General features: G+C 38.4%; 1 protein-coding gene and 1 pseudogene across 1 annotated transcript in view; one reads left to right on the forward strand and one right to left on the reverse strand.

Moving 5' to 3' along the window:
• The window catches only part of RNF17 (ring finger protein 17), a 113964-nt gene that overhangs the window by 82636 nt on the left and 3377 nt on the right, over window positions 1-27951 (reverse strand). Inside the window, exons 3-6 of the mRNA XM_043477807.1 lie at window positions 13867-13958; window positions 11887-11998; window positions 10685-10765; window positions 9256-9356 (exon numbers count right to left, since the gene is read on the reverse strand). Coding sequence (XP_043333742.1) covers window positions 9256-9356; window positions 10685-10765; window positions 11887-11998; window positions 13867-13958 — 386 coding nt within the window. The remainder of the gene's footprint in view (window positions 1-9255; window positions 9357-10684; window positions 10766-11886; window positions 11999-13866; window positions 13959-27951) is intronic.
• Window positions 20173-20553, forward strand: LOC122447179 (annotated as a pseudogene).

Raw genomic sequence — 27951 nt, forward strand, 5'->3', positions numbered from 1 at the left:
AGAGTAGTAAGAATGTGCCACAGGCTCTGCAAGGATTTCCCTGGTAGCTCAGATGGTAAAGAATCTGCCTGCAGTGCAGGAGACCCGGGTTCAATCCCTGGGTCGGGAAGATCCCCTGGAGAAGGGAATGGCAACCCACTCCAGTATTCTTGCCTGGAGAATTCCACGGGCAGAGAAGCCTGGTGGGCTACAGTCTATGGGTCACAAAGAGTCGGACACAACTGAATGACTAACACACACACATGCTCTGCAGGTGAAGAAGTATTCCAAAAAATTTTTAGTAATTACATTAACAATTTATGAAAATCATTTATTTAGGAGATAAATGGTCATTCTGATAAATTTCAGATGATTCTCCCTAAAATTCATGCCCAGGGAGTGATGTTAACAAAATGGCAGACTAGGAGACTCGAAGTCCTTGTTCTTCAATGGTGATGTCAAATGACAGCTAAGAATTGGTTACAATAACCTTCTAGAATTGGAGAATGGACAAAGGTATACAACAATGACACAAATGTGCAGTGGAAAAAAAAACCACATTCTTTCTCAGCAGGACATTTCATTTCCTGTCCTTTCCCAGACCTTTCCTCAGTGTGGTGCAGTCCTGGTCTGGAGGCAGCAGCACACTTCCTGATTCCTTCCCTCCAAAGGGAGCATAGCGAACCTTATTTGCAATGTCCTACTTTGTAGCAGGGGTGGGGGTGGGCAGGGGGGCTACCTGAAGAACCCTTTCACTTAATTTGGCACTCAGGCAGCAAGAGGAACCAAGACCACCCAAGAAGGTTGCAGGAAGGTTCCTCAAGCATACAGATAGCATTCTCCAGGTTAGGCCACATGTTAGGTAAAAACAAACAAACAAGTCTTAATATGTTTTAAAAGACAATGTATACAAAGTATCCTTTCTGAACATAAAGGAATGAAACCAGAACTCAATAACAGAAGGAGCCTGGAAATTTCACAAATATGTTCAAATTAAAGAACATACTCCTAAACACAAATGGATCAAAGAAAAATAACAGAAGGAGAGTATTTTGAGACAAATGAAAATGAAAAATCAAAATATCAAAATTTATGGGATGCAGTTATATTGGATCTGAGAGAGAAATAAATATATAGCTATAAGTACATTAAAAAAGGCATCATAAACCAACAACCTAATTTTACACTTTGCTGTTGTTCAGTCGCTAAGTCACGTCCGACTCTTTACGACCCCATGCACTGCAGCACACCAGGCTTCCCTGTCCTTCACTATCTCCCAGAGTTTGCTCTAATTCATTTTATTGAGTCAGTGATGCTATCTAACATCTCACCCTTTGCCACCCTCTTCTTTTGCCTTCAATCTTTATGTTTACACTTTAGGAACTAAAAGTAACAAACTAAACCCAAAGCTGACAGAAGGAAGAAATAATAAGATTAGAAGGGAAATAAGTAAATAGCTAGGCAAAAATAGAGAAAAATCAATGAAACCAAAAGACGGTTCTTTGAGATTAAAATTCACCCATTTTAGCTACACTGCCGAGAAAAACAAGAAAAGAATCGATTTACTAAAATAAAAAATAAAGTAGGCATTCAGTTCAGTTCAGTCGCTCAGTCATGTCCAACTCTTCGCAACCCCATGAACCGCAGCACACCAGGTCTCCTTGTCCATCACCAACTCCTAAAGTCCACCCAAACCCATGTCCATTGTGTCAGTGATGCCATCCAACCACCTCATCCTCTGTCGTCCCCTTCTTCTCCTGACCCCAATCCCTCCCAGCATCAGGGTCTTTTCAAATGAGTCAGCTCCTCACATCAGGTGGCCAAATCATTGGAGTTTCAGCTTCAATATCAGTCCTTCCAATGAACACCCAGGACTGATTTCCTTTAAGATGGACTGGTTGGATCTCCTTGCAGTCCAAGGGACTCTCAAGAGTCTTCTCCAACACCACAGTTCAAAAGCATCAATTCTTCGGTGCTCAGCTTTCTTTATAGTCCAACTCTCACATCCATACATGACTACTGGAAAAACCATAGCCTTGACTAGACGGACCTTTGTTGGCAAAGTAATGTCTCTGCTTCTGAATATTCTGTCTACGTTAGTCATGACTTTCCTTCCAAGGAGTAAGCGTCTTTTAATTTCACAGCTGCAATCACCATCTGCAGTGATTCTGGAGCCCAGAAAAATAAAGTCTGCCACTGTTTCCATTGTTTCCTCATCTATTTGTCATGAAGTGATGGGACTGGATGCCATGATCTTAGTTTTCTGAATGCTGAGCTTTAAGCCAACTTTTTCACTCTCTTCCTTCACTTTCATCAAGAGGCTCTTTAGTTCTTCTTCACTTTCTGCCATTAGGGTGGTATCATCTGCATATCTGAGGTTATTGATATTCCTCCTGGCAATCTTGATTCCAGCTTGTGCTTCTTCCAGCCCAGCGTTTCTCATGATGTACTCTGCATGTAAGTTAAATAAGCAGGGTGACAATATACAGCCTTGACGTACTCCTTTTCCTATTTGGAACCAGTCTGTTGTTCCATGTCCAGTTCTAACTGTTGCTTCCTGACCTGCATACAGATTTCTCAGGAGGCAGGTCAGGTGGTCTGGTATTCCCATCTCTTTCAGAATTTTCCACAGTTTATTGTGATCCACACAGTCAAAGGCTTTGGTATTGTCAATAAAACAGAAATAGATGTTTTTCTGGAACTCTCTTGCTCTTTCGATGATCCAGCGGATGTTGGCAATTTGATCTTTGGTTCCTCTGCCCTTTCTGAAACCAGCTTGAACATCTGGAAGTTCACAGTTCATGTACTGCTAAAGCCTGGCTTGGGGAATTTTAGCATTACTTTACTAGCATGTGAGATGAGTGCAATTGTGTGGTAATTTGAGCATTCTTTGGCATTGCCTTTCTTTGGGATTGGGATGAAAACTGACCTTTTACAGTCCTGTGGCCACTGCTGAGTTTTCCAAATTTGCTGGCATGTTGAGTGCAGTACTTTCACAGCATCACCTTTTAGGATTTGAAATAGCTCAAGTGGAATTCCATCACCTCCACTAGCTTTGTTCATAGGCATAGGATAATCAATTTTACAGAAACTAAGAAAGATTTGAAGGCAATGCTATGAATAACTATGCCAAGAAATTGGATAACCTAGATGAAGTGGATGAATTCCTACAAACACACAACCTACCAACATTGAATCATGAAGAAACAGAAAATCTGAGCAGATCAGTAAAAAGTAACAAGACTGAATTAGTAATCAAAAGCTTCCCCCACAGAAAAGCCCAGACCAGATGACTTCACTGGTAAATTCTACCAAAAATTCAAAGAAATAAAGCCAACTCCCCTCTAACTATTCCAAAATATTGAAGAGCCACAGAAAACACTTTCCAACTTATTCTGAGACCAGCATCACCTTCATACCAAAGTCATAAGAAAACACTATCAGAAAACTATTGATCAGTGTCTCTTACGAGCATTAAGGCAAAATATTCAACAAAATACTGCTGGGAGCCAGCTCACGAGATCCCACCCATGATAAGGTCATGAGGAGAAAACCTGACAGGCAAGGTGGATCAGGTTTTCAGGGATTCCAAAAAGCTGCCCCTGGCACTCACCTTAAAGATGATATCTGTCTTTCTGATACTTGCTTCAATAGACTACTCCCTAATTTCTGTGACATAGGCAGAAGGCCTTCCCCGATCTCTTTCCAAATAAGAATCAATTTAGAACTTTAATCAGTAAGTTTCCCGGGTGGTGGTATTTTATGAGATTATCCAGGATGAAAGGAGTGTTTCAATTTAAACTCCTTTGCTGACATTTTAGTTTGATTAGCAAATGTGTCTATGCCCTTAGTACTAATATGCATGACTGCTTATAATACCCTAATCATAAAACAGCATAAAGAACCTGATCATATAAAGACCCTAATAGACATAGAGCCCTTTGGGGAGTGAGGAAGCCCTATTAGAAAACACAAGAAAAATTATTCTAAAAGTGGCTATTGGGTTAACATTTGCTTGCTGTGTTTTTGCTCTTAATGTGTTAAGGTTGTGTTATGGAAACCATTGTTAATATAGTTAAAGATCTAGAAAAATAAGAGCTTAGCCCTAGTGTGGTAACAATGAGATGGTTGTTAACTGTCAGTCAGGAGTGCCAGGCAGAAGCTGACTCACTGAAGCCACAGAGTCTGTGTGGGGTAAACCTCTTAGATAAATTTAACTGACAACTTCTGCAGAAGAATTGACTTTTATGTTAACAAGGTTATACTTCTATCATGTTGTGACATGCTGTACTTGTTGCCCTATGAGACTGTAACTTTTCTGTTAAGATCACCACAGAAACAGAAAATAGATTTACATTCACCTGACTTGCATAAAATGTTAATAGGCCCCAAGGCCAGAAGATAATGTACAAGACCTTCATAAACAAAGAAGTATGCAGAAAACACCCTGGTTTCGTGAAGGACAAGCTGATGTAATGTTAAACTATCTTCCCCTTAGACATGTACTAACTTAGGGTATAAAAGCTACGGTAAAAAATAAAGCATGGCCAGACTCTGCTGCACACCCCCGTCTGGGGTCTCTCTCGCTCTCTATCTCTTGCCGACGCTGTTCATCCTGAGACTTGGCCCTATCAAGGCTGGTCTCACGTGTCTTCTCTCGATGACGCCGTTCATTCTGAGGTAGCCCCTGGATCCTGCCGGGGCTGGACCCCAGCAAAATACTAGCAAATTGAATCAACAAAACAGTAAAAGAATAATACATCATGCCAAGTGGGATTTATTCCTGAAATGAAGTATGAGTATCAATTAATGTTATACAGCATATTAACAGAAAGAAGAAAACCCCCCACAAGATCCTCTCAAATTATAGAGAAAAAGGATACGACAGTCTCAACACCTTTTCAGGATAGAAACTCTAACAAGGAACTGAGGAAAACTATACCAACGTATAAAACTTACATAAGAAAAACCCACAGCTAACATTACGCTGGATGATGAAAGACTGACAGCTTTTCTTCTAAGGACAGGAGTAAGAAAAGGGTGTGAGAGTTTACCGCTGCTATTTAATATACTATTTTAAGTTCTAGCCAGAATTAGTAAAAAAAAAAAACATAAAAGCCACCCAAATTGACAAAAAGAAAGTGATGTCTTTTTGCAGATGACATGATCTTATAAGTAAGAAAGAGGGAGAAGAAAGTGAAGTTGCTCAGTTGTGTCCGACTCTTTCCGATCCCATGGACTATAGCCTACCAGGCTCCTCTATCCACGGGATTTTCCAGGCAAGAATACTAGAGTGGGTTGCCATTTCCTTCTCCAGGAGATCTTCCCAACCCAGAGACTGAACCCAGGTCTTCCGCATTGTAGGCAGACACCTCACCATTTGAGCCACCAGGGAAGTCTTATAGGTAAAGATGTCACAAAAATAGTAGTAGGGCTAATAAATAAATTCAGCAAAGATACAGAATACAAAATGAACACATAAAAAATCAGATACATTTCTACATACTAACAATGAACAGTCCAAAAAGGAAATTGAGAAAACAATTCATTTTACAAAAGAATAAAAAGAAGACTGTACTCAGGAATAAACATGACTGAGGCTGCAACAGACTTGTACACTTGCTGTATACTACATAACACTGCTGAAATTAATGAAGCCAAAATAAATGGAAAGATCTTTTATAATCATGAACTGGAAGACTTAATATTTGTTAAGATGTCAATACCCAAAGCAATTTACAATTCAAAGCCATCCATATCAAAATTCCAATGATGCTTCATGTAGAATAGAAAAACCCATCCTAAAAGTCACAGGAGATCTCAAGGGACCCCAAACTTCCAAAACAATCTTGAGAAACAACAAAGTTGGAGAGCTTACATATCCTGATTTCAAAATTTGCTACAAAGCCACAGTAATTAAAACACTGTCCTACTGCCACAAGGACAGATGGACCAATGGAAGAGAATAGAGAGCCCAGAAATAAATCTTCACAAACATGGTCACTGAGTTTTGACAGAAGTCTCAAGACCATTCAATGGAGAAAAGACCCATCTTTCCAACAAATGGTGCTGGGAAAACTGGATATCCATATGGTAAAGAATAAAGTTGGACCCTTCCTTTACACTATATACAAAAATCAGCTTAAAATGCCTCAAAGATCTATACGTAAAAGCTAAAACTGTAAAACTCTTAGAAGAAAACACAGTTGGAGAAAGTTTCATAATTGAAGATTTGGCAACAATTTCTTGGATATGAAACCAAAACACAGGCAACAAAAGAAAAAACAGATAAATTGGACTTCACAAATTAAAAACATCTTTGGATCAAAGAATGCTATCAAGAGAGTGCAAAGGAGGGATCTGCCTGGTGGTCCAATGGCTAAGACTCCCAGTGCAGGAGACCTGGATTCAATCTCTGGTTGGGAAACTAGATTCCACATGCCACAACTAAGAGCTGGCACAGCTAAGTAATTTAGTTCAATAACAACAACAGACAACCTACAGACTGGAAGAAAATATTTGCAAACTACGTGACCAACAAAGGCTTAATTTCTAAAACATACAAACAGCTTATACAGCTCAACAAAAAATTAAAAAATGGGCTAAAGACCTAAACTGACATTTCTCCAAAGAAGACCATTACACAGATGGTCAACAGGCACATGAAAAGATATCCAATATCACAAATTATTAGAAAAATGGAAATCAAAACTCCAATGAGGTATCCCACTTCCCACAAATCAGAATGGTCATCATCAAAAAGTCTACAAATAAATGCTAGGCAGTGTGTGGAGAAAAGGGAGCCTTTCTATACTGTCAGTGGGAATGGAAACTTGGTGCATTCACCATGGAGAACAGTATGGAGGTTCTATAAAAAACTAAAAATAGTAACCATATGATCCAGAAATCCCACTCCTGGGCACATATCCAGAAAAGATGAAAACTCTAAAACTCAATACATGCACTTCAATGTTCAAAGTACTCAAAGTAGCAATATTTACATTAGCCAAGACAAGGAAACAACTTAAATGGATAAAAAAGATGTGATATATGTACATGATGGAATATGACTCAGCCATAAAAAAGTATGAATCAATGCCATTTGCAGCAACATGGATGGACCTAGAGAATATTATACTTACTAAAGTCAGACAAAGAAAGACAAGTATCATATATTGTTTTTTTTTTCATATATCACTTTTATGTGGAATATAAATGAACTTACTTACAAGTCAGAAACAGACCCACAGACATTTAAGGGTAGAAGGGACAAATTAAGCATTTTGGATTAACAGATACACACTACTATATATAAAGTAGATAAAAAACAAGGACATACTGTACAGCACAGGGAATTATATGCAATATCTTGTAATAACCTATGATGAAGAAGAATATGTATAACTGAATCACTCTGCTGTATACCTGAAACTAATACTGTAATTCAAACATAATTCAAATTCAAACTAATACTGCACTTCAATAAAAAAATTTAAAACCACAAACAAAAGGCAAGCCACAGGAAGAAGAGAAAATATCTCAAAATGATACATCTCACAAAGGATTGATAGCCATAATGTATAAAGAACTCCTACCCCATCAATAACAAAATAAACAATCCAAAAATGGGCAAAGGACTGGAATACATATTTCTCCAGAGAAAATACACAAATGGTCAACTAATAAGCACATGAAAAGATGTGCTCCACAATACTAGCTATCATGGAAATGTAAATCAAATCCAAAATGAGATACCACTTCATATCCTCAAAATGGCTATTCTTTTCAAAAAAGAAAATAAAATGTTGGTGAGGATGTGGAGAAACTGGAACCTTTGAGCACTACTGGTGGAAAAGAAACATGTGCGGCCATCACAGAACACAATCTGGTAGTCCTTAAAAAGTTAATCATAAAATTATTGTATGCCACTAAACTATATATTTTTTAATTTCAGTTTTATTGGACTACAGTTGATTTTCAATGTTATATTAATATTAGTTTAAAATTATTAACTAACATTAATATTAGTTTCAGGTATACAGCAAAGTGATTCAGTTATACATATAATCTTTTTTTAGATTCTTATCTCATATAGGTTATTACAGAATACTGAATACAGTTCTCTGTGCTATACAGTAGTTTCTTACTTATCTTATATATAATAGTGTATGTTCATCTCAAGCTTCTGATTCCTCCCTCCCCCCACCACTAAACTGTACACTCTTTTTTTTTTCCTTTATTTTTATTAGTTGGAGGCTAATTACTTTGTACACTCTTAAATGGTTAAAAAGGTAAACTTTATGATGTATATTTACCACTATTAAAAACATTTAAAATGCATGCACATGACTTTTCACCTTTAAACTCCAATACTTTGGCCACCTGATGCGAAGAACTGACTCACTGGAAAAGACCATGATGCTGGGAAAGATTGAAGGCAGGAGAGGGAGAGGGGAGAAGATGACGACAGAGGATGAGATGGCTGGATGGCATCACTGACTTGACTGACATGAGCTTCAGCAAGCTCTAAGAGTTGGTGATGGACAGGGAAGCCTGGTGTGCTACAGTCCATGGGGTCACAAAGAGTTGGACATGACTGAGCAACTGAACTGAACTGACCTATCACTTAGATACTATAAATACCAAATGTGAGATATCATAAATATCAAGGAATAAAGAATATCAACTGATTCATTCAGTGTGTTGAACCTATGTTCTGGGCATTCCAATTAGAAATTATAACAAGAAACAAGAGTCAAATAGACAAGCACCATTTCTAAATACCAATTTATCACAACTTTTATGAGTCTGTCTCTTAAAATGTACAATGTGATTAAAGACCATATATATCAACATTCTTAAAAAGGATGGATATAAAACTGTATGGTATGTGTTTAGAAAAATCATTATTATTTGCTGTTGATGCAAATAAACACATAAAAAATGATGGCATTATGTACATGAAAATGTATGTTTGCATTTTCCCAGTATGCTGAATTCTACAACAGGATTCAGAAATAGACAGTATTTTTCTGTGCTGCTTTAAGAAGGATATTATTTAACAGCTTTGGGACCAGAAGGCAAATAGCCTAAATAAATAAATAAATAATTTTTCTTCGTTTCGAAGCTGTAGACATCAGCCTGTAAGGGAACGACCCATTATCTTCTAAACTTGTTTAAAATCTACTAATTTTTTTCAATCTATGTAGAGAAATAAAATGACAAGTTGATGTTAAAAGCTTCAGTTGCACTGAGTTTATATTTTTAACTTATTACCTGGAATCAAGAGAAGTGAAAAGCTGATCAAACTGCTTCTCCAGAACCTCTGTAAGACAGACTGTCTCCTCTTCTGTCTGACTGTGTATGTGTTCAAGCATCTGGGGAAAAGATAATACAAAGACCTAATCTAGTATTTTTATTTTGTGGGAGTTATGTTTTTCAACATAATTTTGAAAAGTAAAAGGTACTTTTTGGACTCTTTTCAAAATAAGAACAGAAGAGATCAGATGATAAAAATGGGAAAAATCACATGGTTAAACTTTAAATCCTTGTTCTTGTCAGCAAGATCACATCTTTGTTAGTACTTTCTAGTGATAAAATTTGCAAAAAGGACTAGAAAACCCACTAAGTTTTCTGAACTTCTCATCACTTTTACTCAGTACAGGAAATGGATCATTTTGGATAGCTAAGTTTCTCTCTGGCAGGATTCCTTAAATTTATAAAAACTTAAAATACAACACTAGGGGCTTCACTGGTGGTCCAGTGGTTAAGATTCTGCACTCCCAATGCATGGGGGCATGGGTTCGATCCCTGATCAGGGGAGTAAGATCCTGCATGCCACACACTAAGGACAAAAAAAACCCTATATATATATGCACACACACACATTTTAATTAAAATGTTAACTATTCCACAAATTTCCTTGTATTTTAAACAAAGACTCATCACTTGAGATCTGTGACCTTTTTTTCCTTTTAATCTTTCCTTTTTGAAATGGTAATGTCTATTCTATGCCTGTCCAATAAATGCATTAATATTTTAGAAGGAGACAGTTTACTAGTTTCACACATTCACAGCTGGAGAGGAATTTTGCCCCAGCATGAGTCATACCCTGAATCTCACCCATACCTGATTTAGAAGATACTTAGATGAGATTTTGGACTTAGATTTGACGCCAAAATTGGTTAAAAATTGGGGGGATGTGAGATGCAGTAAATGTATTCTGCAAATACATATGTTGAACTCTTAAATTCTATGTCAGCTACAATCTTTTGAATGCCTTGGTGGTGAATTTGCTGTTGGTAGGTGCAAGGAGCTTGTTCTCTGTGAATAAATGAATGAGGGAAGTCTGTCTCTTGGGTTAATGGGCCAAGAAAGAAAAGAACCTAAAACTATGTGTAATAGTATACAGCCAAATAATGAGCAGTATAAGAAAAGTGATCTGCAATGCTTCCAAGATAAAAAATTCAGCTCACAGCAAACAGAAATTATAGCTCCTTAACAGAGCTTCAATTTCAGCAGGCTGCCAACACAAATGGTATGAAACTAATCCTAGGAGGCCATGAGTTTTCCATTCTTTTGTATGTTTCTCTCTCACTGGATTATGTAAGCTCTACCTATAATGCTAAGCTCTGCCTTCAATGATATACATTAAAAGGGAACATGTCTTAATTTAGGATAGAATGTAACTTTCCAGAAAGCTTACTTTTACAGCAATACTTAATTGTTCAAAATTTTGGCCTGCTATCTTCAATGCTTCATCAATCTCTTCCACAGTTTTACTTTCCTAAGAAGGGGGAGAAGAACCACATACAAATACAAAACATAAAAACAGATGCTTAGATAGACTGTAACAGTAGCAAAAACATCAAGCTACGATTTTGTTTACAAAAGCAACCTAGATCCATTACAGCAATCTGAAAACATGCAACAATGAACATTTTAGAGTTTTGCTGATAGTATTCCAGATTTTTTTTTTTTTTAGGTATCTTTCTGAAAAAATGGGATTATGTCCTATAACCATTTCGCAACTTAAAACTACCTGAAAAAAATTATCATGATCATAAATAATACACATAAACAGCAACAGTTTTTAAGAAAATGAAGATTATAATCAGGCTATGTTAAGATTTAAACACTGGGGACTTCCCTGCTGGTCCAGTGGTTGGGAGTCCATGCTACCAATGCAGGGGGTACGGGCTTGGTCCCTGGTTGGGGAACTAAGATCCCGCAAGCCGGGTGGCGTGGGCAGAAAAGAAAAAAAAAAACAAAAAAAAACACTAAAATTAACGTACAGAAATTCCTTGATAAAAACAAAAGAAAATTCTTATGGGGAAAAAAGAAGGATTTAAACATGGAAGACAGTGCTCTCTCCTCCCCCAGCCCACGAATAATCTCCTTAACAAAACGATTTAATAGTCCACTCAACAGCACTTTGGAATTTGTTCTGTTTCTAACCTTCAATTAAAAGAATATATTATGTAAAGTTATCACAAGCCATAACTGATAAAATTCAATACTCCAACAAGAATTACATCATTATCAGTAAGTGCCACTAGGTCTCTTGGTTGCCGTTAAAATAACTGGAAAATCATACTTAGAATCTGGAAACTTGTGTCTTATACAAGTTTCATAAAATCTGAATTCAGTAACTAGGTTCAAAGGGAATACAGGTAAATATCAAGAGCACTAACAGCTGATCAAAGGCAGAATGTGTTGACTTGGGAAGAAAACAATTGTTGAGGCATAGTTCAGAATAAAATAAGAGACTGAAGCAAGGAGAGCAGGTTTACCTTTAAACTTCCCCAAAGAATTTGAATTATAGGACCTTTGAGAGCACAGGAAAGTCAAACTACTAGAGAAAAGTAAAAATGGTTGGCCTCACTTCATGAATTACATTTTTCATACCTCTATTACAGCTGATAGGTTCAAAACAGTCCTGGGTGTGGAGGCTGAATGTTCTAAACCAACAGTTTGTTGATGAGAAGTCTTTTCCAAGTCCTGAGAACAATTCCTCATCCTGGAAAATGTCAGGTACATTATTTTAAGTATAAATATTAACATAATGGTTTTAATCTTCTATTTTGATTTTTACCCTCTATTAAAAATAATTATGATGACTTATAAGGACATTTACAATGAGTTCTCAATTATCTGTGAAAAGCAAAGAGAAGAAAATCATGACTAAACATGTTTTCATATAAAAGCTAACTTTACTCAAGAATTCAACTTCCTAACCAACTCCTAAAAGTAATAGCTTATAATATAAATTGTGCTTTAATTTCTTAATCCTTTCTCCTTCCCTGGTATTTTTTGGTAGAGATGTTGATAATCACTTAACTGTCTGAAGCTCAATTAAAATAAGTAAGTAAGTATACACACAAATGCCAGCTATTAAAAAATGTACTAACAGGCCTGGCTAATGAGGTAATAAATTTACTAGGTAATTTTAAATGAAAAGCAAGCTACATTTCTTGTCCATAGATGATAGAGTTTTTGCCCATTTTTATCTTTATATCCCTACATTGGCTAGCACACTGTGTTTGGTGAATAAGTTAATCATAGCCTAAAACAGCTCATAGAACAAACTATGATGACTGAATGTTACTCTCGTAGGAAGAAATGATACACAAAGTAATTTTTAAACATTTGATTACTTAAAAAGTGGATATCCATGTTCTTGAAAACATGTGAATGCATTAGCCATAAGGAGTCCATCATTCCAATTCCTGTTTCAAAATATTAAAGAAAAATCAGGAAGGCAATGCATCATGTATCAAGAAACACTTCTATTTTAAAGCATATCACTATTTAAATCAAACTCTACTAAAATTAGGAAACAGGAGTTTTTAACCTAAGTACACTTGACATGGAGAACTAATTTGAAAACTGGTAATTTGGAAAAAATTGGGATACCTAAAACAGATTCATCTACTTATAAAAGTAAAATTTCACTTTGCAACCATATCTGACACTACATGAATCTAGACAAAAGTATAATCAGATTTGGCTTTCATGTTTAAAAAATAAGAAAGCTTCACAAAGAAATTCCAGATTTCTGTTTTGTCTTGAGAAGGATAACCTGGCACCACTGGGATGTCTTAACATGTAGCAGAAACTGGCTAGAGCTGAGCAGGGGGCTCCCTCCTCTGGTGTGGGTGCACAATCCTTAGCACTCTTTAAAAAAAAAGTCAGCCTCCCTCACCCGGTAAGTCAACTGCTAGATTCCTGAAGATGTCCCAATTGTTGTGGCCAAAGACTCACATGTAGCCACAAAGATTCCTAAAGATTTATTCTAATCATTCCACTCAGAGGTTAAGGAGGAAGTGATTGATAGAATACAAATAGAGGAGGTGGGAGCAGTACTGGCATTCAATAAGCCTGAGTTCTACCTCTGGCTCTATCAATAACCAGTAAGTAGACTTTAGCTAAGTGGTTTTATTATCTAAATAAATAACTGTTCTGTTGGTTTCTAAGCACCCATTTAAATCTGGACAGAGGACCTGCAGCAGTAATGTGAAAAGTCAGGAATGCTAGCCTAAAGGATTTTGGATTTTATTGGATAGGCCATGAAGAACCACAGAGCAGCAGAGAGTCTGGAAGAGCTAAGGTATGCAAAAGAGACTAAAAGAATTAAGTAGGGTGAAGAAATGGTAATTGTGAATTCTGTTTCCCCTCACTTTAAATGAGGACACACTAATGCTGCTTCTTTAGGAGTTGGATTCTCCACTTCATTAACAGCTCAGACAAATTATAAACTTAAAGAGCATTCTGTAAACAATGGGTTAGAGAGATACGATGTAAGAATAACCTTTTATCAGTAACTCTAAAATAACTTTCAGAAATACAATGAATTTTAAATACTAAAATAGTGCACATGGAACATACTTTTTAGGCTGCAATTTTTCCATAAAAGAATCTTCTTTAATACATCCATCTATTGGGCAGTATTCTTGTTTTGTATTTATAGTTGCAGCAACCTTAAGACAGAAGATTAAAAACAAAAAACCAAAAAATCATTCAGTAAATTGTTTATACAGAATTAAAAAAACTAGTGTGTTATTCATAGAAAGATGAAAAGATCCTTACATCATCTTTTAAGTCAAAGAAAAACATACTTAAGTGACATTTATATTCTATTTTAATTTTTGAGGAAATCAGTAATTTGGCAACTATCAACTAAACAGAACTAAAATATTTTCAGTTCAGTTGCTCAGTCATGTCCAACTCTTTGTGAGCCCATGGACTGCAGCACGCCAGGCTTCCCTGTCCATCACCAACTCCCAGAGCTTGCTCAAACTCATGTCCATCAAGTCAGTGATGCCATCCAACCATCTCATCCTCTGTCGTCCCCTTCTCCTCCTGCTTTCAATCTTTCCTAGTATCAGGGTCTTTTCTAGTGAGTCAGTTCTTTGCATCAAGTGGCCAAAGCTGATGTCCAGCTTCAACATCAGTCCTTCCATTGAATATTCAGGACTGACTTTCTTTAAGACTGACTGGTTGTCTCCTTGCAGTCCGAGGGACTCTCAAGAGGCTTCTCCAACACCACAGTTTAAAAGCATCAATTCTTCAGCGCTCAGCTTTCTTTATACTTAACCACACTTCTAAAGGAAATTCTTTGGAGGATTACTTTAAAAATTTACTGTCAAGTTTTTTACGATGCTATCTTAGGGTATGTCCAAAACTCTAAAATACTTAGGAATAACTTTAATAAGAAAAAGATAGGAGGTGGTTCTAAGATGGCAGAGGAATAGGACAGGGAGATCACTTTCTCCCCCACAAATTCATTGAAACAACATTTGAACACTGAGCAAATTCCACAAAACAACCTCTGAAGGCTGGCAGAGGACATCAGGTACCCAGAAAGGCAGCCCATTGTCTTTGAAAAGAGGTAGGACAAAATATAAAAGATAAAGAGACAAAAGAGTTAGGGATGGAGACCCTTCCCGGGAAGGGAGTCTTTAAAGAGGAAGTTTCCAAATACCAGGAAACCCTCTCACCGGCAGTTCTGTGGGGAGTTTTGGAATCTCAGAGGGCAACATAACCAGGAGGAAAAATAAATAAATAAAACCCACAGATTACATGCCTAACGGCAACTTCCAGCAGAGTCACCAGCAAGTGGGGGCTGTACAGGGAGGAGCGGGCTGCATTGCTTAGAGTAAGGACCAGGCCTGAATGCCGTTAGGGCAATCTGAGGGAGCTAACATGAGATAGCAACCCAAACTGTGGGATAGCCAGAGAGAGAGAGGAAAAAAAAGGAGAGAACTATCCCTCGAAAAGCCCTAACCTAAGGCACTGCCACCCACTCACAGAACAAAACACTGAGCGAATGCCAGAGGAGAGCTAGCCGACTGTGGACTGGCCCATCCCCTGCTGGAGGCAGGTTGGGTAGCAGCCAGAGCCAGAAAGGGGCAAACTCGGCCCCAGAGATGGCATCCCCTACCAAACTGCGAGCAGGCTTCCAGTTGCTAACCAAGACTTCCTGGGATACTGGATGGTTGACATCCACTGGGAGGGTCGCAGCCACAGATCAGATCCCCAGAAGAGACACATGGCATACCTGAAATGGTGCGCCAGCTGCCACCCAGTAAACTGAGCAGCTAGGACCAGGGAGGTGATAAGATGCACCACACCTAAGAAGAGTGCACTCGCCAAGCACCTAGTTGCCTGAGCTGCTCAGACCTGGGAAGGGCACAAAACGCAGGCCCAACGGAGTCTGCGCCTTTGTGGAGTACCCGAGATCCTGAACCTGAGCGTCTTAGACCTGAGAAGTGTACGCAACCCAGGGCCTGCTTTAGACAGTTCCCTTGCAGGCCAACCTGGAGCCTGAGCAGTGTAGACTGGCAAAGCACACACGCCCTGAGCAGGGGCAAACCCAGTGTGGCCCAGGCACTGCGAGCGCTCCCCACACACGCCAGTGATGTTTGTTTGCAGTGGTCCTCCCTCCCCACAGCACGACTGAACAAGTGAGCCTAAATAAATGACCACCTTCGCCCCCTTGTGTCAAGGCGGAAATTAGACACTGAAGAGACCAGCAAACAGAAGCCAAAATAAACAGGGAACTGCTTTGGAAGTGACAGGTGCAACAGAATAAAACCCTGTAGCTAGCACCGACTACATTGGAAGGTGTCTATAGATCTTAAGAGGTATAAGCTGAAACAAGGAACTATCTGAAACTGAACTGACCCCACACTGCCCGCAATAGCTCCAGAGATATTCCTAGATATATTTTTACTTATTATCATTAAAAAAAAGTTTTTTAATTTTATTTTTAAGTCTTCTATTATTCCTTTAATTTTCATTTTTATAACCTACTATTACCTTGCAAAAAAAGACACTATTTATAAAGCAAACTTCATATATATTTTTTATAATTTTTGTGATTTTGTTTTATTTTTTTAATATTGTATTATTGAGAGTTTAACCTCTACTCTAGATTTTTTAATCTTTGCTTTTGGTATTTGTTATCAATTTTGTACCTTTAAGACTCCAATCTTCAGTACCCATTTTTACTTAGGAGTGTGATTACTGGTGTGATTACTCTCTCCCCCTTTTGACTCTCCTTTTTCTCCCCCAGGTCACCTTTATCTCCTCCCTCCCCCTTCTCTTCTCTACCCAACTCTGTGAATCTGTGTGTTCCAGGCTATGGAGTACACTTAGGGAACTGATTACTGCCTAGATCTGTCTCTCTCCTTTTGATTCCCCCTTTTCTCCTCCTGGTCACCTCTATCTCCTTCTTCCCTCTCCTCTTCTCTATGTAACTCCATGAACCTCTGAGGGTTTCAGACTGTGGAGAGCACATACAGAATTGCTTACTGGCTAGATTGCTCTCTCCCCTTTTGATTCCCCCTCTTCTCCTCCTGGTCACCTCTATCTCCCTCCTCCCTCTTCTCCACATAACTCTGTGAACCTCTCTGGGTATCCCCCACTGTGGAGAATCTTTTCACCATTAACCTAGATGTTTTATCATTGGTGCTGTATGGATGGAGAAGTCTTGAGGCTACTGTAAGAATAAGACTGAAATCCAGAGGCAGGAGGCTTAAGCCCCAAACCTGAGAACACCAGAGAACTCCTGACTCCAGGGAACATTAATCGGTAAGAGATCCAAAAGCCTCCATACCTACACTGAAACCAAGCACCACCCAAGAGCTAACAAGTGCCAGAGCAAGACATACCACGCAAACTCTCTAGCAATGCAGGAACATAGCCCTGAGCTTCAATATACAGGCTGCCCAAAGTCACACCAAACCCACAGACATCTCAAAATTCACTACTGGACACTTAATGAAGTGTCCTTGCACTCCAGAGAGAAGAAATTGAGCGCCACCCACCAGAACACCAACGCAAGCTTCCCTAACCAGGAAACCTTGACAAGCCACTCATCCAACACCACCCATAGGGAGGAACCTCCACAATAAAGAGGAGCCACAAACCGCCAGAACACAGAAAGGTCACTCCAAACAATCTAAATAAGATGAAAAGGCAGAGAAATACTTGGCAGGTAAAGGAACATGATAAATGCCCACCAAACCAAACAAAAGAGGAGACAGGGAGTCTACCTGAAAAACAATTCAGAATAATGACAGTAAAAATGATCCAAAATCTTGAAAACAAGATGGAGTTACAGATAAATAGCCTGGAAACAAGGACTGAGAAGATGCAAGAAATGTTTAACAAGGACCTAGAAGAAATTTTAAAAAGTCAATATATAATGAATAATGCAATAAATGAGATAAAAAACACTCTGGAGGGAACCAACAGTAGAATAATGGGGACTGAAGATAGGATAAGTGAGGTAGAAGACAGAATAAGTGAGGTAGACGATAGAATGGTAGAAATAAATGAAGCAGAGAGTAAAAAAGAAAAAGAATGAAAAGAAATGAGGATAACTTCAGGGACCCCTGGGACAATGTTAAACGCCCCAACATTCGAACCATAGGAGTCCCAGGAGAAGACGACAAACAGAAAGGCCATGAGAAAATACTTAAGGAGATAATAGCTGAAAACTTCCCTAAAATGGGGAAGGAAATAGTCACCCAAGTCCAAGAAACCCAGAGAGTCCCAAACAGGATAAACCCAAGGCAAAACACCCCAAGACACATATAAATCAAATTAACAAAGAACAAATATTAAAAGCAACAAGGGAGAAACAACAAATAACACACAAGGGGATTCCCATAAGGATAACAACTGATCTTTCAACAGAAACTCTTCAGGCCAGAAGGGAATGGCAGGACATACTTAAAGTGATGAAAGAGAAAAACCTACAACCTAGATTACTGTACCCAGCAAGGATCTCATTCAAATATGAAGGAGAAATCAAAAGCTTTACAGACAAGCAAAAGCTGAAAGAATTCAGCACCACCAAATCAGCTCTTCAACAAATGCTAAAAGATCTTCTCTGGACAGGAAATACAGAAAGGGTGTATAAACTCAAATCCAAAACAACAAAGTAAATGGCAACAGGATCATACTTATCAATAATTACCTTAAATGTAAATGGGTTGAATGCCCCAACCAAAAGACAAAGACGGGCTGAATGGATACAAAAACAAGACCGCTATATATGCTATCTACAAGAGACCCACCTCAAAACAAGGGACACATACAGACTGAAAGTGAAGGGCTTGAAAAAGATATTTGAAGCAAATGGAGACCAAAAGAAAGGAGGAGTAGAAATACTCATATCAGATAAAATAGACTTTAAAATAAAGGCTGTGAAAAGAGACAAAGAAGGACACTACATAATGATCAAGGGATCAATCCAAGAAGAAGATATAACAATTATAAATATATATGCACCCAACATAGGAGCACCGCAATATGTAAGGCAAATTCTAACAAGTATGAAAGGGGAAATTAACAATAATACAGTAAAAATGGGAGACTTTAATACCCCACTCACACCTATGGATAGATCAACTAAACAGAAAATTAACAAGGAAACACAAACTTTAAACGATACAATGAACCAGTTAGACCTAATTGTATCTATAGGACATTTCACCCCAAAACAACGAATTTCACCTTTTTCTCAAGTGCACATGGAACCTTCTCCAGGAGAGATCACATTCTGGGCCATAAACCTAGCCTGGGTAAATTAAAAAAACTGAAATCATTCCAAGCATCTTTTCTGACCACAATGTGGTTCAGGTGGTAAAGAATCTGCCTGCAATGTGGAAGACCAGAGTTTGATCCCTGAGTTGGGAAGATCTCTGGATAAGGGCACAGCTGCCCACTCCAATATTCTCACATGGAGAATCCCAAGGACAGAGGAGCCTGATGGGCTATATACAGTCCATGGAGTCACAAAAGAGTTGGAGACAACTAAGCGACTAACACTTTCACTCTGTATCTGTGGTTCCTCTGCATCCTCAGATTCAACCAACCACAGACTCCCTACTGTAGTATTTGTTACTGAAAAATAACCACATATAAGTGAACCTACTCAATTCAAACCTGAGTTGTCAAATGTAAATGAACAGAACAAAGCCCTGAAACAGATTCACTATACAGGAATCTCATACAGACTATAAGTGGTATTTCAATTCAGTTCAGTTCAGTCGCTCAGTCATGTCCAACTCTTTGAGACCCCATGGACTGCAGCAGGCCAGGCCTCCCTGTCCATCACCAATTCCTGAGGTTTACCCAAACTCATGTCCATTGAGTCAGTGATGCCATCCAAACATCTCATTCTCTGTTGTCCCTTTCTCCTCCTGCCTTCACTCTTTCCCAGCATCAGGGTCTTTTCTAATAAGTCAGCTCTTTGCATCAGGTGGCCATAGTATTGAAGTTTCAGCTTCAACATCAGTCCTTCCAACGAATACCCAGGACTGATCTCCTTTAGGATGGACTGGTTGGATCTCCTTGCAGTCCAAGGGACTCTCAAGAGTCTTCAACAATACCACAGTTCAAAAGCATCAATTCTTTGGTGCTCAGCTTTCTTTATAGTCCAACTCTCACATCCATACATGACTACTGGAGAAACTGTAGCCCTGACTAGACGGACCTTTATTGGCCAAGTAATGTCTCTGCTTTTTAATATGCTGTCTAGGTTGGTCGTAACTTTTCTTCCAAGGAGTAAGCGTCTTTTAACTTCACGGCTGCAGTCACCATCTGCAGCGATTTTGGATTTCAATTAAATAGACAAAAAAGACTCTTTAGCTCTCTGGCTGCCTGAAGATAGCTGCCATCATGGACGACACAGTAACTATTCAGATCAGGAAATTCATGACCAACCGACCACTTCAGGGGAAATAAATGGTAATCTATGTTCTTCACTCTGGGAAGGCAACAGTAACTAAAACAGAAATTCAGGAAAAACTAGCCAAAATGTACAAGACCAGATGTCATTTTTGTATTTGGATTCAGAATCTATTTTGGTGGTGGCAAGGTTTTGGCATGGTTTATGAATTCTTGGATTACACAAAGAATGAGCCCAAACACAGGCTTGTAAGACATGGCCTGGATGAGAAGAAAAAGACCTCAAGAAAACAGCAAAAGGAATGCAAGAACAGAATGAAAAAAGTCAGGGGGACTGCAAAGGCCAATGCTGGTCCCAGCAAAAAGCAGTAAAGATTCTGCAGTGACTGTATCTGTGGTGACTGTGCAGATTTTTCATGAGAGAGAATAAACTAAGACATTAAAAAAAAAAAGACAAAAGATAATCCAATAAATGGTGTGGATCAGCTAATCATTCTGAAGAAGAAAGTCATATAGCCACCTTATATCATATAAAATATATTAGAAAGGGACCTAATAGGGACCTTTCTAAAAAAATAAAAGATAAATGCACTAAAAAAATAAAATAATGTATAACTCTGAGATGAAAGTTTTGCCTAATCAAAAAAAAAAAAAAAAGAAACTTTTGCCTAATCAAAGAAAACTTAGAAGCCATGAAGGAGGGGGATAAAACAAATGAAGAAGGAAACATTTCTTAATGGTTAAATCTAAAAAAATTAAATGTGAAAAAATGGGAGAAAAGAGTTAAAACACACAGAACAAAGTGTTAATATCTCTATCACATGAAGTATTCTTACAATTTAGGGAAAAGACAATTCGAAAGGAAAATATGGAAAGGACCTGGAAGGATCTCTTAAAGATTTTCCATAAAGAACTGAGAAGTTAACATGAAAAACTGATCAATTTCACTAGTATTCAGGGAATTTCAATTTAAAACAGATACCCATTTTTTGCCCATTAAATGGCCAAACTTAAAAAAAATATGACAAATACAAACATGGATTTTTTTAGACCTAATAATTAACAGAACCTGCTGGTAGAATTTTTTTTTTTTTGGTGGGAGTGAGTTTGAGGAATTGTGCAAAACCCTAATGAAAAAATCTGAAGTCACCTAGTGTTTATCATAAAGAGATTATATTATAACATTTATGTACCATGGTTTATTATGCAGCCATTAAAAATAATGTAGGAGACATTCATGACAATAGGTTAATGCTGGAAGGAATGTAGCAGACTACTAAATGTTAAAGTGTCCCGTGTAAATATATATCTTTGGTGGGGAAGAGGATGTTCTGGCAAGCTTTTAAGTATAATGTACCAAAGACAGTTATCTATTATTAGATAATAAGGGAAAAGTGTTACTTTTAAAATAACAGATTGCATCAAATATTTTTAAGAGCACCCCCTAAAATTCAGGGCTAAAATCTTAATTTCTATCCACCTCCTCATTTATGCCCCTTTAGTCTGGCATTTCATAGTAAGAGCTTATTGTTACTACCAACAGATTTGATACAGGACATTTCACCCAGAAAATTTAAGAAAATATTAAATACAACTGATTTAAAATATTTCAGTTAAAATTGTGTAAAGTCTTAACTTCTGATATATACAATAAAGATTTTATCCCCCCTACTCCAGAATAGCTTGTTGCTTAAGTTTTATTTATGGTGTTTTTTTGGTTTATTTATGGTGGTGTTTTTGCTTGTTTGTTTTTTGCTACTTGTAACAGAAAAAATGTGGTCAAATTTAACCAGCATTTTCTCTGTGGCTTCTGACTTCCCTGGTGACTCAGCTGATAAAGAATCAGCCTGCAATGCGGGAGAGACCTCGGTTCCATCCCTGGGTTGGGAAGATACCCTGAAGAAGGAAACGGCTACCCACTCCAGTATTCTGGCCTGGAGAATTCCATGGACTGTATAGTCCATGGGGTCGCAAAGAGCCCAACCTGACTGAGCGGCTTTCACTTTCTTCTGTGGGTTCTGACTTCAGTGATGAATAACAAGGCTTCTCCATCCAAGATTAAACAATTACCTACAGTCTCTTCTAGTTCACATTTTCAATTTGTAGGTTATTCCAATCTACATGTGATTTTAATATATACTAATTACCTATGATTGGTTAATTTGTCATTTTCTCATGGCCCAATATATTTTTAGACTTAGGTTCAAATGATCAATAAAATGCCAGTATTTTTGTAATGCAACCTAAGTATGGTCATATTCTAAAACAAAATCTGTCATATTGCTGTATATAACTATAGAATAGTTAGTAATAACCATTAATAGGACTGGAATGCAAAAGTAGGAAGTCAAGAAACACCTGGAGTAACAGGCAAATTTGGCCTTGGAGTACAGAATGAGGCACGGCAAAGGCTAATAGAGTTTTACCAAGAGAACACATTGGTCATAGAAAACACTCTCATCCAACAACACAAGAGATGATTCTACACATGGACATCACCACATGGTCAACACTGAAATCAGACTGATTATATTCTTTGCAGCCAAAGAAGTAGAAGCTTTATACAGTCAGCAAAAACAAGACTGGGAGCTGGCTATAGCTTACATCATGAACTCCTTATTGCCAAATTCAGACTTAAATTGAAGAAAGTAGGGAAAACCACTAGACCATTCAGGTATGACCTAAATGAAATCCTTAACAATTGATTATACAGTGGAAGTGAGAAACAGATTTAAGGGACTAGATCTGATAGAGTGCCTGATGAACTATGGATGGAGGTTCCTGACATTGTACAGGAGACAGGGATCAAGACCATCCCCAAGAAAAAGAAATGCAAAATAGCAAAATGGCTGTCTGAGGAGGCCTTACAAATAGCCGTGAAAAGAGGAGAAGCCAAAAGCAACAGAGAAAAGGAAAGATACACCCATTTGAATGCAGAGTTCCAAAGAATAGCAAGGAGAGATAAGAAAGCCTTCCTCAGTGATCAATGCAAAGAAACAGAGGAAAACAATAGAATGGGAAAGACTAGAGATCTCTTCAAGAAAATTAGAGATACTAAGGGAACAATTTATGCAAAGATGGGCTCGCTAAAGGACAGAAACAGTAGAGACCTAACAGGAGCAGAAGATGTTAAGAAGAGGTGGCAAGAATACACAGAAGAACTGTACAAAAAAGATCTTCATGACCCAGAAAATCACAGTGGTGTGATCACTCACCTAGAGCCAGATATCCTGCAATGTGAAGTCAAATGGGCTTTAGAAAGCTTAACCTCGAACAAAGCTAGTGGAGGTGATGGAATTCCACTTGAGCTATTTCAAATCCTGAAAGATGATGCTATGAAAGTGCTGCACTCAACATGCCAGCACATTTGGAAAACTCAGCAGTGGCCACAGGACTGGAAAAGGTCAGTTTTCATCCCAATCCCAAAGAAAAGCAATGCCAAAGAATGCTCAAACTACCACACAACTGCACTCATCTCACATGCTAGTAAAGTAATGCTCAAAATTCCCCAAGCCAGGCTTCAGCAATATGTGAACCGTGAACTTCCAGATGTTCAAGCTGGTTTCAGAAAGGGCAGAGGAACCAGAGATCAAACTGCCAACATCCCCTGGATCATCAAAAAAGCAAGAGTTCCAGAAAAACATCTATTTCTGTTTTATTGACAATACCAAAGCCTTTGACTGTGTGGATCACAATAAACTGTGGAAAATTCTGAAAGAGATGAGAATACCAGACCACCTGACCTGCCTCCTGAGAAATCTGTATGCAGGTCAGGAAGCAACAATTAGAACTGGACATGGAACAAGAGACTGGTTCCAAATAGGAAAAGGAGTACATCAAGGCTATATATTGTCACCCTGCTTATTTAACTTATATGCAGAGTACATCATGAGAAATGCTGGGCTGGAGGAAGCACAAGCTGGAATCAAGATTGCCGGGAGAAACATCAATAACCTCAGATATGTAGATGACACCACCCTAATGGCAGAAAGTGAAAAACTAAAGAGCGTCTTGATGAAAGTGAAAGAAGAGAGTAAAAAAGTTGGCTTAAAGCTCAGCATTCAGAAAACTAAGATCATGGCATCTGGTTCCATCACTTCACGGCAAATAGATGGGGAAACAGGGGAAACAGTGGCAGACTTTTTTTAAGCTCCAAAATCACTGCAGCCATGAAATTAAAAGACGCTTACTCCTCGGAAGGAAAGTTATGACCAACCTAGACAGCATATTAAAAAGCAGAGACATTACTTTGCCAACAAAGGTCCATCTAGTCAAGGCTATGGTTTTTCCAGTAGTCATGTATGGATGTGAGAGTTGGACTATAAAGAAAGCTGAGCACCGAAGGACTGATGCTTTTGAACGGTGGTATTGTTGATGACTCTTGAGAGTCCCTTGGACTGCAAGGAGATCCAATCAGTCCATCCTAAAGGAGATCAGTCCTGAGTGTTCATTGGAAGGACTGATGTTGAAGCTGAAACTCCAATATTTTGGCCACCTGATATGAAGAGCTGACTCACTGGAAAAGACCCTGATGCTGGGAAAGAGTGAAGGTAGAAGGAAAAGTGGACGACAGAGGATGAGATGGTTGGATGGCATCACCAACTCAATGGAGACGAGTTTAGGTAAACTCTGGGAGTTGGTGAGGGACAGGGAGACCTGGCCTGCTGCAGTCCATGGGGTCTTAAAGAGTTGTACACAACTGAATGGAACAGAATATCAAAAACAGAGATGTTATTTAAAAATCCCATGCCACTATGAAAGATAAACACTGATACATAAATTCATATGCACTCAAACTCAGAAATAAGAACACAAGCATACCCATTAACTCTGAATGGAATCATTTTAGGCTTAAGCATGAAATAGCATTACCTGGGCCTTCAACATTAAAGATAAATTATAAATATAACTCTAATGTGAATATAGGCAATACTTTTTAGAGCATATACATTATTTAAAAGTAATAAATTTCAATCTGGAAAATGTCGATAAATTCAGGCTTTGCACTAATTTAGGCTTGATTCTTCCTTTATCTTTTTCCAAATACAAGATACCAGCAAAATGTAAACTTTAAAAACTAACAGGGACTTCCCTGGTGGTCAAGTGGTTAAGAATCTGCCTCCCAATGCAGGGGACTTGAGATCCATCTCTGGTTGGGGAACTAAGATCCCACAGGCTGCAGAACAACTAAGGGCACATACCTTAACTAGGGGCTTCCCTTGTAGTTCAGATGGTAAAGAATTTGCCTGCAATGCAGGAGATGCAGGTTCGATTCATGGATCAGGAATACCTCCTGGAAAAGGAAATGGCAACCCACTCCAGTGTTCTTGCCGGGAGAATCCCATGGACAGAGGAGCCTGGCAGCCTACATACAGTCCATGGGGCCACAACTAGAGAGTCCATGGGGCTCTCTACAGTCCATGGGGCCGCAACCCAGAGCCTTAACTAGAGAGATGTTGAGCTGCAAGGAAGACGCAGTGCAGTCAAAAATAAATTATATATATATATAAAACTAATAAAAGAATGGTAATAATTTCAGGAAGGTTTCTTGAAGGATTCCTTTAAATAGCGGCCAGCTTTAGTGCATTTGAAGACTGAATACAGTCCTCTGTCAATTACGTGGTTTATAATATAGCACAAGGAGAAAGGAGAAAAGAAAAGTAGGATGGGATAGACCATGTTTCCCAAAGTGAGAGGCAGAACTAGTCAAATGATACAAAATAGATCTGCTACAATCCTAAAATCAAAAACCAGTATTTGTAACAGCACTGTAAAGCAATTATACTCCAATAAAAAAGCACACATAAATGTAAATTTCAAAATAAAAAACCAGTATTTGTAAATACAATATAAACACTTGATTAGATGTTACCCAAAACACTAAAAATAATACATGCTAGTGTTTTAAGAGACCATTAAACACAAAGTCATTTGCCACAAAAGGCAAGAGGTTACTGTTCTAATAAACTTGCTATTTTTTGAATATCAGAACAGGATGGACATGGGCAGAGACAGTTACAGTGGTCTGCCTCTTTCTTTTCCCTTCATTCACTCTTTACCCACCACAAGACTCAATCTGTCAGGGATATTACATTTCAACCAGGAGCTAGGCTCTCCTTTGTCTTAACTATGGAGCTAGCTATTGTCAAAAATAAAAGGGAGAGGGAATAGGAATTTCCCACAATAAAGGCCATGATTCATAAAGTATGTAATTCCAAAACAAGCATCTGCCAGCGTGTACATATTTCTGCTATAACTGAAACCTGCATAAATCACACATTTGTATGTTTATATACATATTATTATATATGTATGTGAAATCTGGACCATAAAGAAGGTTGAGTGCGGAAAGTGAAAGTCACTCAGTCCTATCTGACACTTTGCGACCACATGGACTATACAGTCCATGGAATTCTCCAGGCCAGAATACTGGAGTGGGTAGCCCTTTCCTTCTCCAGGGGATCTTCCTAACCCAGGGATTGAACCATTGCAGGCAGGTCTCCCGCACTGCACACATATTCTTTATCAGGGAAGCCTGGTGTGCCAGGCTTCAGGGAAGCTGAAGCCACCAGGGAAGCCCTGAGTGCCAAAGGACTGATGCTTTTGAACTGTGGTGCTGGAGAAGACTCTTGAGAGTCCCTTGGACTGCAAGATCAAACCAGTCAATCCTAAAGGAAATCAATCCTGAAAATTCATTGGAAGGACTGATGCTGAAGCTCCAATATTTTGGCTACCTGATGTGAAAAGCTGACTCATTAGAAAAGATCCTGCCTTACTGCTGGGAAAGACCAAAGGCCGGAGGAAAAGGGGACAACAAAGGACGAGATGGTTGGATGGCATCACCAACTCAATGGACACGAGTTTGAGCAAGCTCCTGGAGAAGGACAGGGAAGCCTTGTGTGCTGCTGTCCATGGGGTTGCAAAAAGTCAGACACAGCTGAGCAACTGAACAACAAAAACAATATGCATTATTATAAATATTCTTGGTAGCACTAGTAGCAAAGAATGGCCTGCCAATGCAGGAGACATAACATATGCAGGATCAGTCCCTGGGTCGGGAAGATCCCCTGGAGAAGAGAATGGCAACCCACTCCAGTATTCTTGGCTGGAGACTTCCACGGACAGAGGAGGCTGACATGCCTCAGTCTATACAGTAGCAAAGAGTCAGACACGACTTATTACTCACCTATGTATTTTTATCTAGTTAACCTGCAAACCAGTTAATCCATATCTAAATAATCAAGCGTCGAACACAACACTTATTTTAAAATTTGGAGAGAACTTTCACATAATTCAGATTTGACTTTTACAATTCTATAAGAAAAGCAGGTATTATTTCCATCTCACAAATGAGGAAACTCGGGATTAGGGCACAAGAACTATTCTGCCTCTATATTAACTGTCTGGCACACTGCCACAGAAAATAATGGATACAAATCTTCAAAATCTGATCTCTCAAGTGGAACATTAAGAATTAAATACAGATTAAGAAAACTTTCTAGGAACATACTAATATAAACTGAGCAACACTTATATTTGTAGTAAATGCAAAGTTCAGTAAATTTTATTTGAAATCCTTAATTTGTTCTCATTATCACTAGTGCATGGGTCTTAGTGCAACTGCATTATTTTTAGCACTTCTAAAGTTAACTTTAGGATGTTGTTTGCTTTTTTTTTTAAACACATCTCTACAAGTGTAAATTTAATGACACACAAAGGTTGAGGGGCAGAGGGAAATTCTAAATTTGCTTACATGATATCAGTGTAGAA

This window comes from Cervus canadensis, chromosome 9 (assembly GCF_019320065.1).
Source record: "Cervus canadensis isolate Bull #8, Minnesota chromosome 9, ASM1932006v1, whole genome shotgun sequence".
In the NCBI taxonomy this organism is placed as follows: domain Eukaryota; kingdom Metazoa; phylum Chordata; class Mammalia; order Artiodactyla; family Cervidae; genus Cervus; species Cervus canadensis.